A 15,825-nucleotide genomic window follows, 5' to 3' on the forward strand; every position below is an offset into this window, starting at 1 on the left:
CGGTGTGGATTAAGCCCGACAACAAGCCTTAACAGACTCCACAACCGTCTGTGTACATTCGACTTGGCTGACATTCATTTTAAACTTCATAAAAATAAAATAAAAACTTGGTTCCGCTTAATCAAGCTGTTCAAAGTTTTTTTGCAACATTTACTAGTCAAAACAAGCAGCATATAAAGAGGATGTTAATTTGGAAAAGCTTTTATTTTAATGTCAAAGTTGATTAATGTACGGGCTTGAACAGTAGCTGCAAGTCAAGTGTAATTACGGAAACCCACATTACAAATGTTGAGAAGTTACTATAGTAAGTGGAGGGGAGAGAGGCTCTATGATGCTGCGGCAGCTGTTTCTATGGTAACGGCCTCCGATCTGCCACTGCCTTGCTCTGTACAGGTAACGTGTAGTGAGCCATCCCTGTAAAACAGCCACACATGCTGATTAAAGCCTTAATACATAAAGGATCACACCTGAATAAGTAAAAGGAAGGTGAAACATCTGTGGAAGCCAGATACTGAGGGATGAGTCATTACTTCTCCATTAACTGTTTAACTACCAGCCACGGAAAACACTGGATTTGGATTTGAAGGCTAAACTGTAGTGCTGTGGCTTCAGAACAGCATGGGGGTTTAACCGTGCTTTTGGATGAACACACCTTTTCATGGTCAACACTGTTACAATATCGTGTGCCTCCTCCTTCGGTTCCAGATCCCGAAGAACGATCTGCAAGATACGGGGAGACGTGATGAAATGGGCGTTCGGTAGAGGCCGTAACGTGCTGCAGGTTGTGGAGGTCGCGCCCTGACCTGCGCTAGGGGCTTCTGGGCCTGGAACAGCTGCAGGCACACGGACGCCAGGTTGCCCGGGCCCTGCAGCGCGTGCTGGCGCCGGGCGGGAAGAGGCGTGCCGGACGGAAAGAGAACGGTGAAAATGTCCGCCCCAGACTCGTCCACCTCCTGCGAAGATGAAGGAGCATACGCGGGTCGGTGCGTGCAGCGTATCCACGGCTCCGCACGACAGCACGCTCGTGCACTCACCTTCACCAGGACGTCGCTGGCACAAGAGTCCACGGTGATGGAGTCCTCGTCCAGGACCGGGCTCTCCTTGCCCACCAGGATGGCGGCCTGCATGGCCGCACCAACCGGGATCACCTCGTCTGGGGGGATGGAGCAGAGCAGCTCCACGTCCTGGAACAGATCTCGGATCATCTGCTGCAGCTTGGGAATCCGCGCCGAGCCTCCACTTAACACCACCTGCAGCGTGGGTCATACGTTCAGTGGTTGGAACTTTGAGACCTCTGAACTTTCAAGAACTGGATTCGTCTCATGGCCAAAAAAAAAACACCACCACCACCACAGCTCCCTCTAGTGTTTATTACCGTATTGACATCTGAAGTGGAAAGGTTGACTTGCTCAAGGAGGCTTTTGATTGGTTGAATGCTCTTATTGAAAAGGTTGGAGCAGATGAGCTCAAAGCGCGCTCTGTAAATGAATCAAACATTTAGATATTTGCAACGCTTTATATACTGTTATACTGATTCACGATCTGGTTGAATTGCTGCGCGTACCTGGACACATTACACTCGAAGTCCATGCCATCATACAGCGAGTCCACGAAGCAGTTAGCACTGCCCAGGGTGGAGAGACTGTGTTTGGCTACGTCAGCACTGTTCATCAGTTTCATCATCGCCCTGGGGTTACAGCTCACTTCCTGCTTGTACAACCTGTTGACGTACATGGACGTACCCAAGAAAACCCAAAGAGCATTAATCACCACATCCAACATTCAGCATATCCAGATCCATATGAGGAGCAAACTGACTTCTTGAACTCGGCAGCGAGATACTGTGCCAGGGCGTGCGTGAAGCTCTCTCCCCCAGTGCTGTGGTCCGTGTGTGTGGCCAGCACACGGTACATCCCGCTGTTCACCTCCAGAGCCGTCACACTTAGCGACGTGCCGCCGAGCTTGTAAACCAGAACATGGCTAAACGATGGAGAGTTGAAATGGGTTAAATAAAGTAAAAAAATAAACAAAACCTGCTCAGCTTCACTTTGAACTGTAATCTCAACGCTTCCTCAGTCTCTATCATACTCTCGAGGGATACAATGACAGAATGCACAGAATCATTAACACACTGGTGTGACGTACATGATGTGTAGAGAAAGTCGTACCTCTTCCCTGACGGGGAGTCCTGGCCAATCCCGTATGCCAGAAGCGCAGCGGAAGGTTCGTGGATCAGCCGGAGCACGTTGAACCCGGCCTGCTCCGCAGCGTTCCTGAACCAAAGACACTCGCCACTTAAGAGACCGCAACACTCACCGTGACATCATCCACACTGCTACATCAACTACACCGTGACATCAACTACACCGTGACATCATCTACACCGTGACATCATCCACACTGCTACATCATCTACACCGTGACATCATCTACACCGTGACATCATCCACACCGCGACATCATCCACACCGCTACATCATCCACACCGTGACATCATCCACACTGCTACATCATCCACACCGTGACATCATCTACACCGCGACATCATCCACACCGTGACATCATACACACTGCTACATCATCCACATCGTGACATCATCCACACTGCTACATCATCTACACCGTGACATCATCCACACTGTTACATCATCTACACCGTGACATCATCCACACTGTTACATCATCTACACCGTGACATCATCCACACTGTTACATCATCCACACTGCTACATCATCCACACCGTGGCTGTGTTCGAAATAGCCTACTACATATTACTGGCATACTGCTTGGGCCCCAAGTCAGTATCCAGTATGCAGTACGCGAATAAAAATATTTTTCCAGTATGCGAAACATTCCCGGATGACATACTACTTCTGCAAAATATTCCAGTACGCGAACAGAGCTATCTTCGTGGTGTACTGCATCCCATCATGCAATGCTACGCTCACGTGACCCCGTAGTATGCTTTGCTTTTGTCGCATACTGGAAACTGTACTGCATATTATTGCGAGGACCAGTATGCAGTATCCAGTATATACTGAGTGAGGTATGCAGTATCCAGTATGTAGTAGGTTATTTCGAACACAGCCCGTGACATCATGCACACTGCTACATCATCCACACCGTGACATCACAGGATTTTTGGTATATGGGTTTTGGTATATGAATAGCTGTTGTCCTGAAGGGGCTATACCTCAGTGCGTTTTTCTGCATTTCCCCAAACTCAAAAGGCACAGTGATGACGGCGTCTTTAACGTCAGAACCCAGAGCTGACTGAGCCGTCTCTGCAGAAAGAAAACAAAACTTTCTTCAAAAAGACACATCATGTGTAACACACACACACACAACATACAACACACTTCTGCTGGGGAAATGTATTTTGGGACAGATAAAGTCTTACCTTTCATTTTGTGGAAGATTAATTTGGCTACCTCTTCAGGGGACACATATTTGGTTGTGTCGTCTATGTTAAGTTCATACATGGGCCTGTCACCTTTGTTGACAACCTGGGGGTAAACCGTAATTTGAGATTTGAGGTAAACCTTAACTGAGGTGCCTGCATCACCCTCCCCAGAACAGTACTGAGAAGATGAAGGATATACCCACCAGGCATTTACTTTCTTCTCTGTGAACCTGAGCATCTGGGTCATCATAGCTGGAGTGAGACGACAGGGCATTGAAAATCACAATGCTAAAAAACAACAACAAAACTACATCCAGAATGAGGTACACAACATACTGCCTGCCGAGAATCTGCTTCACTTTCACCACAGTATTGGCTGCATTCCGGATTCTTCCCTGTTTTGCTGCAATACCAACAATCTGTGGGGAAGTACAAGTTAAGAAACAGCAAGTGCGAAATAAACAAACAAATACCACACAAATGTCTGTTCATGATGTCTGTTCAAAGCGAAAGGACCCAAACTTCACTCAGATCAAAGAAAAGCAACAACTGTGCTCACCACCAGCTTTTCTTTATAGAAAAAAGCCTTATTTGTAGTGATGTATGTCTTTAAGTTTTTATATTATTTCCATATTTATTATGCATGTAGATGAACCACCTATCTGTTCTAGGCCTCTCTTACTCATGTATAAACACACATCCTGCATGTTCTTGTTCAGTGTCCTACCTGCTCGGTGTCACGGTACGCCACCACTGCGGGCGTGACTCTGTCTCCGGCATCGTTGGCCACCACATCAGCTCGTCCATCCTGGGTGAGGAGGCAGAACGGTTAGCCACACACGCCAGCTAATGCGGCAGAAAACGTAGCTAGTGAGGGTTTTAAGTCTTTAGTTCAATTGAAATAGGAGTTATATCACAGTATCTACCAAACGCTATGTTCGGATCGTGACTCATTTTTTGTCATATTTAGGAAACATCGCTGAAGTCATTCAATGATGGAGAGAGAATCGTATTATTAGACTCCCTACCATATTCAAAAAGCTAACTTAGCTAGCTTTACTCTAACTGCCACATGCTGGAAAGGCAAAATATACAGGCTCCGTATAAAAACCACTTTTAAAGTGTTTATGGATCAAAGAAAATAATGTATATATATTGAGCACATACAAATATCCACGTTTACCTTGAATACTGCAACACATGCGCATGTGTATCCAAAGTGCACTCCGATAGCGGCCATGTTTGCAAAAACACGCTCATTGGCTGCCGGAAGTCGACCGACCAATGCAAATCGGGAAAAGTAGATCTGCTTTAGCCAATAACAGTGAGGCTGCTCAAACGGCCCACCGCAAGGACCAACCCACCAGGCGGTGATTGATGGAGTCTTCAGCGATTCAGATCGCACGAAACGCCGCCGCTTCACAGCCAATGAACGTCCAGCGCCGGTTTTAGAAGCGGTTGACGGTAGGAACAGGTGATGGAGCGGGTCGTGTGTGCGGGGGTCCGCCAGGTTATGCGGGACGTCCGTGTTGAGTAAGCCCCAACATGTCTGTAACGAACACGGCTGCCGTCCTGTTGACTTTATGCGTTGTTTTCGCAGTTACCGATTCAGAGGAATGCGAAGGTGAGGCGGACTTTTCAAGTTTCGAAGCGCATGAATTTATTCGTCTAAAAATAGCAACTGTGTAGACGAGAGTGGCAGAGACTTCTCAAGTGCATGAAGCATAGAGAATAAAGGTGAACTCGCTGGGTTGATTGACGACCCATTTGAGGAACATTAATACCAGTAACGCTAACTCCCAGTAAGCAAGTTAAATGACTAAATGTAATGAACACTTGGTCTTCCATCACAGACCTAAATTGCATTGGTGTTCAAAGCACTGGAGATTCGAGATGAAGTAAACTGTTCCTTTAACGTTATAGATGTTTTTTTTACATGTGTTAAAAGCTTAAATTAATCTTTAGTGAGTGGGCAGCATTACACGTTTTAAACTTCAAATCAGTCTTTGCCAAATCGCTATCCCTGCATCCAGCGCACTAAAAGAAAACTCTTTGGTATTAATGTTGATTACAAACTTCTACTGTTACAGTTTTCTTTTTTGAAGTCACAGTCTACACTGAAAATCAGAAATCAGGCTTCTTGCTTGTATATGTAAAAACAAAAATGTGTATATATAATGTGTGTATAATAATATGTATATGTGTGTGTGCATGTGCGTGTCCACTCTTCAGTGTGTGTTGGGTTTTTACAGCGCCTGTACACGTCTTTGGTGGCCACACATAAGGAGCTGTCCCCAGCTCTCGTAGAGGAGGAGCTAATGAAAGCATGTGCTCAAGCTACAGGGAAGGAAAACCGCTTTGTAAGAGCACATGGTCACCCCCCTCCCTTACCAAGGCTTCATGTGTGCCTTTGTCCACAGCCAATGCATTTTCTCTCTCTCGCTCTCTCTCTCTCTCTCTCTCTCTCTCTCATATATCCCAGTGTTACTACCTTGGAGCATCCAGTGATGCGGCTGCCAAAGTAACTGGGGAGGTGTGTCGACCCCTCAGTGTCCATGTCCCAGTGCAGAAGATATGTCAGAGGCTCCAGCACAGAGACCAGCAGATCTGTGAACTCCGATACGGTACCCCCCTCTTACCTGCTGTGGCCGCCGTTCACCAGCCTCCGAGTGAACGCTCTGGAAAACATTCTTGTAAACCAATATGTGGTCATCTTGTGTCTCCATAATTGTGCACGTGTGTTTGTTCCAGAGCGTCAGGTGCTGGACTGGAGCCGAGAGGCTCTGTCTAAAATGCGTGTTCTCGAGCTGAAGAGAGTGTTGGCTTCATGGGGAGAAGAATGTAGAGCATGTCTGGAAAAGACTGATCTTGTAGACCTCATCCAGAAGGTGGCCCCCAGACACCAGGCCAGGACACACTCAGATGAGCTCTGATCTTGTAGACCTCATCCAGAAGGTGGCCCCAAGACACCAGGCTAGGACACACTCAGATGAGCTCTGATCTTCTAGACCTCATCCAGAAGGTGGCCCCCAGACACCAGGCCAGGACACACTCAGATGAGCTCTGATCTTGTAGGCCCTCGAACAGCTGCTCTTAACAGACCTGTGAGGTTTTTTAACTTGTTTTTTTTCGGTCTCACATATGCCATGTGTTGCTGTACTAAATCTGCTGATTGTATTGATCTGAAGAACATAAGCACTTTACAAAGCAGTTTCTGGGTTTGTTTGTTTTTTTTTTTTTTTGGACTTGGATTTGTGACTTGTAGTTTCTTTTGGAATAAAAAGATGGAACATTTGAGTTTGTTACAGAATGCTAATTTAAGCTCATGGTACATGTGTGTGCAGGGGCGCAGATGGAAATTCTGAAGTGAGGGGGACCAAGCTGTACAATATATACATTTATGCTTGTAGATGCTAGATTTCGAATGGGGTTAATATAAATCTGGAGGGGACATGTCCCCCCCGTCCCCAGTGCCATCTGCGCCCTGTGTGTGTGTGTGTGTGTGTGTGTGTGTTTGTCCAAATCAGAATGTCTGTACACACAATGATGCACTGAGTACTTATGAATTACTTAACTGTGTATGTCACACTTATGACCTTCAGTAAGAATTGCATTGTGATTAGAACATCAGACACACTAAAAGAAGCACGCCCACATACTCAAGAGTACTGATGTTTACATTTAGCAGGTTGCTATGGTGATGATTAGCGTTTGACTTCCTATTCCTGATCTACACCATTTTTGCTGACAAAGTTTCTATATCGCTAAGCCGATCAGTCATAACATCAGTGCTGGATTGCTTACTCTCTTTCTCGTGCTCTCTCTCTCTTTCTCTCCTTCACTCTCTCTCACCCCTCCTCTTTTCTCTCTCATTCACATTCCCCCTCTTGTACTGTTCAGTTCCTCTTCTCTTCTGATATAGCTGTTGAGTGAGTGAAAAGGAGGGAGAAAGATAGAGGGAGTGCGAGAATGAGTGAGGGAGAGAAAAAGAGATGCAGGCCATGCCCACGCAGTAGAGTGGGAGACCGAGCCTCTCTCTCTCTCTCACGCTCTCTCTCTCTCCCTCTCCTTCTGTATCCCCCACCCTCCACCTCCCTTTCTCCCTCTCTCTCTGAACACACACACACACACACTCACACATCTAGTCAGTGTATCAAGCTTGCACTGTGTGGGCAAAACTGAGCATTCCTGTCATACAGTAACAGTCTTTCTGCCTCCGCACTCTCTCCATCTCTCTCTCTCCCTCTCTTTCCATCTCTCTCTCTCCCTCTCTGTTTCTCTGTCTTTCTCCATCTCTCTTTCCCTTTCTCTCCCCCTTTCTCCCTCCCTTTCACTCTGTTCCCCTCTTTCTTACACACATACACTTACAAATACACACATTCACACACGTACACACACATACATACACACACACACACACTCACACACATACACTCACATAAACACACACGCATATACTCACAGAGAGCAGACACGGATTCTCGGAGAAGAAGCCGAGATGATATGCTATGAGAGTCCTAGTTATATAGGGTAAGTTCTGCTCCACTTTCATTGATTATGAATTCATCAGTAAATGGGGGTGTATGGTGGTTTGGATGGTGTGTGTGTGCGCGTGCACGCGTGTGTGTGTGTGTGTGTGTATGTGTCTACGAAAAAGGAGAGATTTGGTGGATGTGATGATGCTCTTTAAGAAAGAATTCCATTGCTTACACTTTCACTGGGTGTACATGGCCATGTTATTCAATATGAGAGATTATAGGACTCTATCCAGCAGGCACTGTGTGTGTGGTGGTGTGTGTCTCTCTGTGTATGTGTGCGTGCATGCACGCGCGCACTTTTAAATAGATTTTCAGTTCTTCTGCTAAAATCCTTCTCATCAAGGGCTTAGATATTAGATATCCCCGCCGGCGTGAATGAGTTTTACATTTCGGGGGTCTGTTGGCAGAATTTGTCATCGTATGATAACGCGCTCGTAGCCAGCCTGCCGTTAGCGTGGATGCGCTCGTTACCTGTCGCGTCTTCCCAGTTTCTGTCGTGACTGAGGCCATTCCTCAGCCCCCGACGCCTACACACCCTACCGCTACAACATCTCCCCCTTTCCCTCTCGCTCTCTCCCTCTCTCTCTCGCCTTCTTTCTCCCTCTCTTTTTCATTTTCTCTCATCATCCCTTAACCCATCCGTACCCTCCCAAACGCGCCCCCCCCCTCCACACCACCACCGCGGTTTCAAACCTCTGCACTCCGCGTCTTCTGCGACTCCGTTGCACGCGGTGCTCAGACGCGCGTGCGCCACATCGCCGGTGTGGCCCTTTAAAAAAAAAAAAAAAAAAAAAAAAAAAACCCAAAGTTTCCCGACGAACCATTTTCTGGTTGCCATAGCGATAAGCAGTATTGGGATGCAGTGACAGCACTTTGCTAGCATGTGAATTCACACACGGCTTGTGATGGAGGTTCTCCGAGGCTCTAATCGGGTGGGAGCAATGAGGTGAGACGCGCGCGCCCACACACACTCATCATCTCCGCTCGGAGCACGCCGTGCCACATCGTACCCTTCTCTTCATGGGTGTGTTAAAGGGGACAGGAATCAGAGGAGCAAAGCGTTGTCTTGTGAGTAGGAGGAGAAAATGGGGGGAGGAGGTGTGTGTGTGTGTGTGTGTGTGTGCATGCATTTGCACAATACCTGTGGTACCTTGAATGGTCCAAGTTGGTAAAGGCTTAATCTGCGTGGATTGACAGCTTTGCTGCTATTTCAGCTTTAGTGTGCTGGGGGGGGGGGGGGGGGGGGGGTCTGTAAGCAAACCTAAACTGATTATACAAGGAATAAGTGGACGTTTGGGGGGAAAGATGATATTTTAATAGCCCCTGCATGTTGATTGTGTGATGTAAATGCTGTGATTCACCTGACTGCTGTATTACACTGAGGTCTTTGGAGTTTTCTAATGGGCCCTAATAGTCACACTTCAAATACAGAAGACAAATCTCACATAGAGGTGCAGGGTCTGTAAGCACAGAAAACACAAGTCCAATGTGCAGTATCGAGGAAAGCGTCTGTGCTGGCAGGTGCGGTCTACTGCGTCTGCGAGAACCGCTTCACTGCTTCTCCTTAGGAGGCTTTCACAGACTTCAAGGCAGTTCTTATGTAAGCGGGAGAGCATCTCTTTGGCTGCGACTTCCTCCTCGTCTGCTAGCATCCTGGGAATTAGCTCGCTAATACTTCCTAAGGCGAGACGTGTGGACGTGGTGATACCTCGTTCTTTGAGATGGCACCAAACACTGACCTGTAGCTCATGTGGAGGATGACATAGCACCCAGGCTTAGAAGCGTAGTTCAGTGACACGTGGCCGTAGAAAAGGTGGTGGTGAGTGTGCTGCTCTGTCTCTGGTTTCCATGAATGTAGTAATGTGCATTCTTGCACTACGCTTCAGCCCAAAGTGATTATTTTAATTCCATCACTTTGTACATTTGGGATTGATTGGGCCTGTGTGGAGACAGGCTACTTTTATTTTTGTCCTCCTGACAGCATGTGTGTGGTGTGAGTGTTTGTGGCGCCGGAGGCAGGGTGAGGTTATCAGTAGCACACAGCCTTTCCTCTACTTCCTGTCCAAACATCCCAAGGAGACTCAGCTCGATCCAGCTGGGAAAGGGGACAGGATGTTGAGCTGAGATCACAGGAAGCTGCCTGCATGGCCAGTAAAGGCTCAGGCTGAAAACAGGCCGAATGGAAGTTTCAGGAGACCGCACAGGTATGGCCTGAAGTCTGCACAGGATGGCTGCTCTGCCCCTTTTCCAGTTAGTCATGCAGTGTGTGTGTGTGTGTGTGTGTGTGTGTGTGTGTGTGTGTGTGTGTGTGTGTGTGTGTGTGTGTGTGTGTGTGTGTGTGTGTGTGTGTGTGTGTGTGTGTGAGGTAGTGTGTGCATGAGTGGGCGTGCTTTTGATGTATATGTAAAATGGAGGATTAGTGAGCAGTAATTTATATTCATCCCTTCAGTGCCTCCTGTTTTCATCCATCCATCCATCCATCCATCCATCCATCCATCCATCTATCTATCTATCTATCTATCTATCTATCTATCTATCTATCTATCTATCTATCTATCTATCTATCTATCTATCTTGCAGTAGACTGCTGAGTTACTGCTCATTTAAGCACACAGTGATTTTGAAAGCAGACAAGGGAAGGAACACCTTGTGGCAGTGTGCCTGAAACAGCACAGAGCTTAAGCGTCTTGCTAAAGGACACTGGGGCCATGTACTGACTCCCATGTTCCACCTCTGCTATTCCACATAAGATGGAACAAACCTGAAGTGCTGATAAGGTTCTGGCCTGCAGGTCTTGAAGCAGAGTGACTATTGGTGTACTTCGAGTCCTTCAGGCACCAATTATTGGTGGATGTGTTATAAACAAGGCCTTTTATTGGAAGGGGTGTTTGAAAGGAGTGTGTTGGTTGGCTGAGGTGTTGGAGAGCAGGGATCTTGGCCCATCCTGTTGTAGTTTCCTTTTTCCTGCGGGTTTTCCTGCTCTCGACCACGCAGAATCAGGGCTGGGTTTGAAGCTTCCTGACTACACAGGCACCACCAAGAAATTCCACCCTGTTACTATTAACACAAGCTTGGAATAATTTTCACAGTACAGCAAGGACAAGACTGAAAATATTTAGCGGGTAGCTTGGAAATGTTCACACTGTTCCGAAGATTCCAGGAAGGCAGAGATATCTTCAGTTCTTCATTTAACTGCAGCGAGTTTTACATGGCAAGCACAGGTCAAAGGTGAATAATGCGACAGTCTAATCTGTTCTCCTCCAGTGTGGAAAATGTTAGCATTTTGCTTCCCTTATATATCACTATTTTTCATTATGTGAATATTCTTACCGTGATTATCAAAATTAAAATTGACAGTACGCGTTCATTAGTTTGAACTGTGAATAATTTGATGATCATCTTCAGGAAGATGTGACATTCTAAGCTTAAAAATGCTGTGGGTGGTTCTGTCTGTCATACAGACATCCACATCATGACAAATATGTCTATTAATATTATGACAGGGTGTGTGTGAGTTAGTGTAGATATTGAACACGTAGTGTTCATAATTTGAATATATTTTTGGTGACATTTTGTATTTCTGGTTATCAGAGATGATCATGATGATGATGATGATGATGATGATGATGATGATGACGGTGATGATGACCAGCGTTCATTTTGCCCTGTTCGCTCTGTTCATCTCTCATGTTCTCTTGCTACCTTTGTGTCTGTTATATAATGGAGGACTTCCTATCTGCCTTCCAGGACAATAGTGAGGGGCCTTGCTTGTACGCTGCTGCCGCCAGTGTGATTGCACATGTGAGTGTGTGTAGGTGGTGAGAGACGTGGCTACATTACTAGTGGCCAAACAGGTGTGTGTGGGGAGGGGGTACATATGTGTGTTCTCTGTGGATGGTAATGGTTTGTGTTGTATATGGCTTGTGTGTGTGTGAGTGTGTGTGTGTGGTTTCTGTTGATGGTAATGGTTTGTGTTGTGTGGTATATTAAATGAGTGTCTGGCGTGTGTGTGTGTGTGTGTGTGTGTGTGTGTGTGTGTGTGTGTGTGTGTTGTGTGTGTCACTGATATGTGGTACGGTGGGAGGGACAGCACTGTGTGTGTGTCACTGGTGTGTGGTATTGTGGGAGGGCTAGAACAGTGTGTGTGTACGTGTGTGTGTGTGTGTGTGTGTGTGTGTGTGTGTGTGTGTGTGTGTGTGTGTGTGTGTGTGTGTGGTATGGTATGGTGGGAGGCATATCACAGTGTGTGTGTGTGTGTGTGTGTGTGTGTGTGTGTGTGTGTGGTATGGTGGGAGAACTAACACTGTGTGTGTATGTGTCTGCGTGTGTGGTACGGTGGGAGAACTAACACAGTGTGTGTGTGTGTGTGTGTGTGTGTGTAGTATGATGGGAGAACTAACACACTGTGTGTGTGTGTGTGTGTGTGTGTGTGTGTGTGTTTGTGTAGTATGATGGGAGAACTAACACAATGTGTGTGTGTGTGTGTGTGTGTGTGTGTGTGTGTGTGTGTGTGGTATGGTGGGAGAACTAACAGTGTGTGTGTGTGTGTGTAGTATGATGGGAGAACGAACACAGTGTGTGTGTGTGTGTGTGTGTGTGTGTGTAGTATGATGGGAGAACTAACACAGTGTGTGTGTGTGTGTGTGTGTGTGTGTGTGTGTGTGTGTGTGTGTGTTTGTGTAGTATGATGGGAGAACTAACACAGTGTGTGTGTGTGTGTGTGTGTGTGTGTGTGTGTGTGTGTGTGTGTGTGTGTGGGTGGTATGGTGGGAGAACTAACAGTGTGTGTGTGTGTGTAGTATGATGGGAGAACGAACACAGTGTGTGTGTGTGTGTGTGTGTGTGTGTGTGTGTGTGTGTGTGTGTGTGTGTGTGTGTGTGTGTGTGAGTGTGTGTGTAGTATGATGGGAGAACTAACACAGTGTGTGCGTGTGTGTGTGTGTGTGTGTGTGGTATGGTGGGAGAACTAACACAGTATGTGTGTGTGTGTGTGTGTGTGTGTATGTGTGTGTGTGTGTGTGTGTGTGTGTGTGTGTGTGTGTGTGGTATAACACAGTGTGTGGCCTTTTTAAAGAGGAAGTGAAGGAGCTGTAACTCAGCAGAACAAGCTGAGTGCAGCGTTGTCATGGTAACATGGGATACAGGGTTCCCTGAAATTCCATTATTCCCAAATGGATCTGTTTCACAGTGTCCATGGCAACCACTCACAACCAATGTACTTTAAGTATTTCTCTTTAGCTCCCGTTTTCTCTGTTCCAATCTCACACAGACAGACACATTTACACTCACACACTATTTGCTTTACGCAAAAAACACCAAACCATACATTTTACCAGTTTCATAAAACACTCAGCCAATCACTCCTGTGTGTGTGTGTGTGTGTGTGTGTCTGTGTGTGTGTCTGTGTGTGTGTGTGTGTGTGTGTGTGTGTGTGTGTGTGTGTGTGTGTGTGTGTGTGTGTGTGTGTGTGTGTGTATTTGTCTGCAGGGTTGTGAGGCCAGCGTGTTGAGCAGTGCACACACACTCCCCCTCACACACTCCTCCTCACACACTCCCAGAGTATGCCCATCAGTCCACCTGCCGACAGTAACCATGAGGCCCCCGACAGGCTGCGCCAACAGCACGCCACTACCAACAGTAACCACGGAGACGACAGCATGCGGGCGTCTCCCGGGAGCAGGTCCGGCTCCACGGAAACCATGGAGGATCTCCACGGCACCGCCGTCATCATCCGCATCGGAATCCCCGACCTCCAGCAAACAGTGAGAGCTCACAACACCTTCCTCCTGACTGTGGTGGGGAGGAGGAGAGGAGAAGAGTGGAGGAGAGGAGAAGGAAGGAGGAGAGATGAAGGGTGGAGGAGAGGAGAAGAGTGGAGGAGAGGAGAAGGAAGGAGGAGAGATGAAGGGTGGAGGAGAGGAGAAGAGTGGAGGAGAGGAGAAGGAAGGAGGAGAGGAGAAGGGTGGAGGAGAGGGGAAGGGTGGAGGAGAGGAGAAGGAAGGAGGAGAGATGAAGGGTGGAGGAGAGGAGAAGGAAGGAGGAGAGATGAAGGGTGGAGGAGAGGAGAAGGAAGGAGGAGAGATGAAGGGTGGAGGAGAGGAGAAGGAAGGAGGAGAGGAGAAGGGTGGAGGAGAGATGAAGGGTGGAGGAGAGGAGAAGGAAGGAGAAGAGATGAAGGGTGGAGGAGAGGAGAAGGAAGGAGGAGAGATGAAGGGTGGAGGAGAGGAGAAGGAAGGAGGAGAGGAGAAGGGTGGAGGAGAGATGAAGGGTGGAGGAGAGGAGAAGGAAGGAGAAGAGATGAAGGGTGGAGGAGAGGGGAAGGGTGGAGGAGAGGAGAAGGAAGGAGGAGAGGAGAAGGAAGGAGGAGAGGGGAAGGGTGGAGGAGAGATGAAGGGTGGAGGAGAGGAGAAGGGTGGAGGAGAGGAGAAGGAAGGAGGAGAGGGGAAGGGTGGAGGAGAGGAGAAGGGTGGAGGAGAGGAGAAGGAAGGAGGAGAGATGAAGGGTGGAGGAGAGAAGAAGGAAGGAGGAGAGGGGAAGGGTGGAGGAGAGGAGAAGGGTGGAGGAGAGGAGAAGGAAGGAGGAGAGGGGAAGGGTGGAGGAGAGGGGAAGGAAGGAGGAGAGGGGAAGGGTGGAGGAGAGGAGAAGGGTGGAGGAGAGGAGAAGGAAGGAGGAGAGGGGAAGTGTGGAGGAGAGGGGAAGGGTGGAGGAGAGGAAAAGAAGGGTGAAGGATGGAGCTTCAGACTGCATGACACTCTCCTGCTCTGGCTTGCTCACGCATGCACACACACACACACACACACACACACACACACACACTCACTCACTCACTCACACACACTCTTTTACTGTCCCTTGTTTAAAATGCGGCGCAGAGACAAGTGGACAGAAAGTGCTCTCATGATGGGTACTGATGGAGTTGTTGACTACACATCTGTGTCGATATGGGTGTGTGTGTGTGTGTGTGTGTGTCTAGCTGCAATACACACATATTTCCCTTATGCTCTTTTGGCATGGCTTTGGTATGCTTGGATTGCATCTGTTGTGTACAAAATCAACTTATTTGCAGGGTGCCCTGGAAAAACATTTGCTTTCTTAAATGAGCTGTGTGGTAAATTCTGAGCGACTCTGCATGATAACGAGACGTTAGAAGCAGCCAAATACGAGCTGAAAATGATATAACAGCTATGACTTGTTATATTCCAACTCAGTGGTATGTATATGTGTGTGTGAGTGTACATGGATGTACATGTACTGTCTGTGTGTGTGGTCTCTGAACGTACATGTGTGTGTGTGGGTGTGTGGTGCACATATGTGCTTGGTGTGTACAGAAGTGTCTGCGTTTGGACCTGGAGGCTCCAGTATGGGTGTGTAAGCAGAGGGTTCTGGTCACACTGACCCAGAGCTTGACGGACGTACTAAATTACGGCCTCTACCTCCCGGCCTTCAACGGCCGAGCCGGCAAGTTCCTGGACGAGGAGCGACTCCTCAGGGAGTACCCCCTCCCTACTGTCACCCCTGTACCTTACCTAGAGGTACACACACACACACACACACACACACACACACACACACACACACACACACACACACACACACACACAGGGAGTACCCCCTCCCTACTGTCACCCCTGTACCTTACCTAGAGGTACACACACACACACACACACACACACACACACACACACACACACACACACACACAGGGAGTACCCCCTCCCTACTGTCACCCCTGTACCTTACCTAGAGGTACACATACACACACACACACACACACACACACACACACACACACACACACACACACACACACACACACACACACACACACACACAGGGAGTACCCCCTCCCTACTGTCACCCCTGTACCTTACCTAGAGGTACAC

General features: G+C 47.8%; 3 protein-coding genes across 13 annotated transcripts in view; 2 read left to right on the forward strand and 1 right to left on the reverse strand.

Annotated features, from left to right (window-relative positions):
• Nucleotides 1-185: 185 nt before the first annotated feature.
• Nucleotides 186-4,721, reverse strand: hspa14 (heat shock protein 14). The gene is made up of 14 exons (XM_077005225.1): nucleotides 4,588-4,721; nucleotides 4,132-4,212; nucleotides 3,741-3,823; nucleotides 3,608-3,656; nucleotides 3,402-3,507; nucleotides 3,195-3,285; nucleotides 2,169-2,273; nucleotides 1,819-1,980; nucleotides 1,565-1,720; nucleotides 1,376-1,478; nucleotides 1,035-1,250; nucleotides 804-953; nucleotides 653-720; nucleotides 186-414 (listed from the first exon to the last, which is right to left on the reverse strand). Exons 1-14 carry the CDS (start codon nucleotides 4,642-4,644, stop codon nucleotides 327-329), a joined length of 1,515 nt encoding a protein of 504 aa, XP_076861340.1. The 5' UTR covers nucleotides 4,645-4,721; the 3' UTR covers nucleotides 186-326.
• Nucleotides 4,722-4,849: 128 nt separating this feature from the next.
• cdnf (cerebral dopamine neurotrophic factor) lies at nucleotides 4,850-6,659 on the forward strand. The gene is made up of 4 exons (XM_077005226.1): nucleotides 4,850-5,028; nucleotides 5,637-5,764; nucleotides 5,887-6,028; nucleotides 6,156-6,659. Exons 1-4 carry the CDS (start codon nucleotides 4,950-4,952, stop codon nucleotides 6,335-6,337), a joined length of 531 nt encoding a protein of 176 aa, XP_076861341.1. The 5' UTR covers nucleotides 4,850-4,949; the 3' UTR covers nucleotides 6,338-6,659.
• A 922-nt stretch (nucleotides 6,660-7,581) lies between these two features.
• shank3b (SH3 and multiple ankyrin repeat domains 3b) overlaps nucleotides 7,582-15,825 on the forward strand; it is a 27,414-nt gene continuing 19,170 nt past the window's right edge. For 5 of the 11 annotated variants that reach the window (XM_077005232.1, XM_077005238.1, XM_077005239.1 and 2 more), the window contains exons 1-4: nucleotides 10,927-11,170; nucleotides 11,690-11,796; nucleotides 13,430-13,704; nucleotides 15,271-15,474. In XM_077005232.1, coding sequence (XP_076861347.1) covers nucleotides 13,504-13,704; nucleotides 15,271-15,474 — 405 coding nt within the window. In that variant the 5' untranslated portion in view covers nucleotides 10,927-11,170; nucleotides 11,690-11,796; nucleotides 13,430-13,503. Of the gene's footprint in view, nucleotides 7,935-8,756; nucleotides 8,889-8,920; nucleotides 9,011-10,926; nucleotides 11,171-11,689; nucleotides 11,797-13,429; nucleotides 13,705-15,270; nucleotides 15,475-15,780; nucleotides 15,820-15,825 lie in introns of those variants that run through there. The other 6 variants (XM_077005234.1, XM_077005235.1, XM_077005236.1 and 3 more) reach the window with 6 other exon arrangements.

Source organism: Brachyhypopomus gauderio, chromosome 5 (assembly GCF_052324685.1).
Source record: "Brachyhypopomus gauderio isolate BG-103 chromosome 5, BGAUD_0.2, whole genome shotgun sequence".
NCBI classification, from domain to species: domain Eukaryota; kingdom Metazoa; phylum Chordata; class Actinopteri; order Gymnotiformes; family Hypopomidae; genus Brachyhypopomus; species Brachyhypopomus gauderio.

What these genes read in the sequence shown, in the direction of transcription:
- hspa14 (XM_077005225.1), bottom strand. Translation starts at nt 4,644, where the DNA reads ATGGCCGCTATCGGAGTGCACTTTGGATACACATGCGCATGTGTTGCA. An exon ending in CATGTGTTGCAGTATTCAAG is followed by an intron (nt 4,213 to 4,587) that starts GTAAACGTGGAT and finishes CTCCTCACCCAG; the next exon opens with GATGGACGAGCTGATGTGGT. An exon ending in CCCAGAAGCCCCTAGCGCAG is followed by an intron (nt 721 to 803) that starts GTCAGGGCGCGA and finishes CGTATCTTGCAG; the next exon opens with ATCGTTCTTCGGGATCTGGA.
- cdnf (XM_077005226.1), top strand. Translation starts at nt 4,950, where the DNA reads ATGTCTGTAACGAACACGGCTGCCGTCCTGTTGACTTTATGCGTTGTT. An exon ending in CAGGGAAGGAAAACCGCTTT is followed by an intron (nt 5,765 to 5,886) that starts GTAAGAGCACAT and finishes CATATATCCCAG; the next exon opens with TGTTACTACCTTGGAGCATC. An exon ending in GATCTGTGAACTCCGATACG is followed by an intron (nt 6,029 to 6,155) that starts GTACCCCCCTCT and finishes TGTTTGTTCCAG; the next exon opens with AGCGTCAGGTGCTGGACTGG.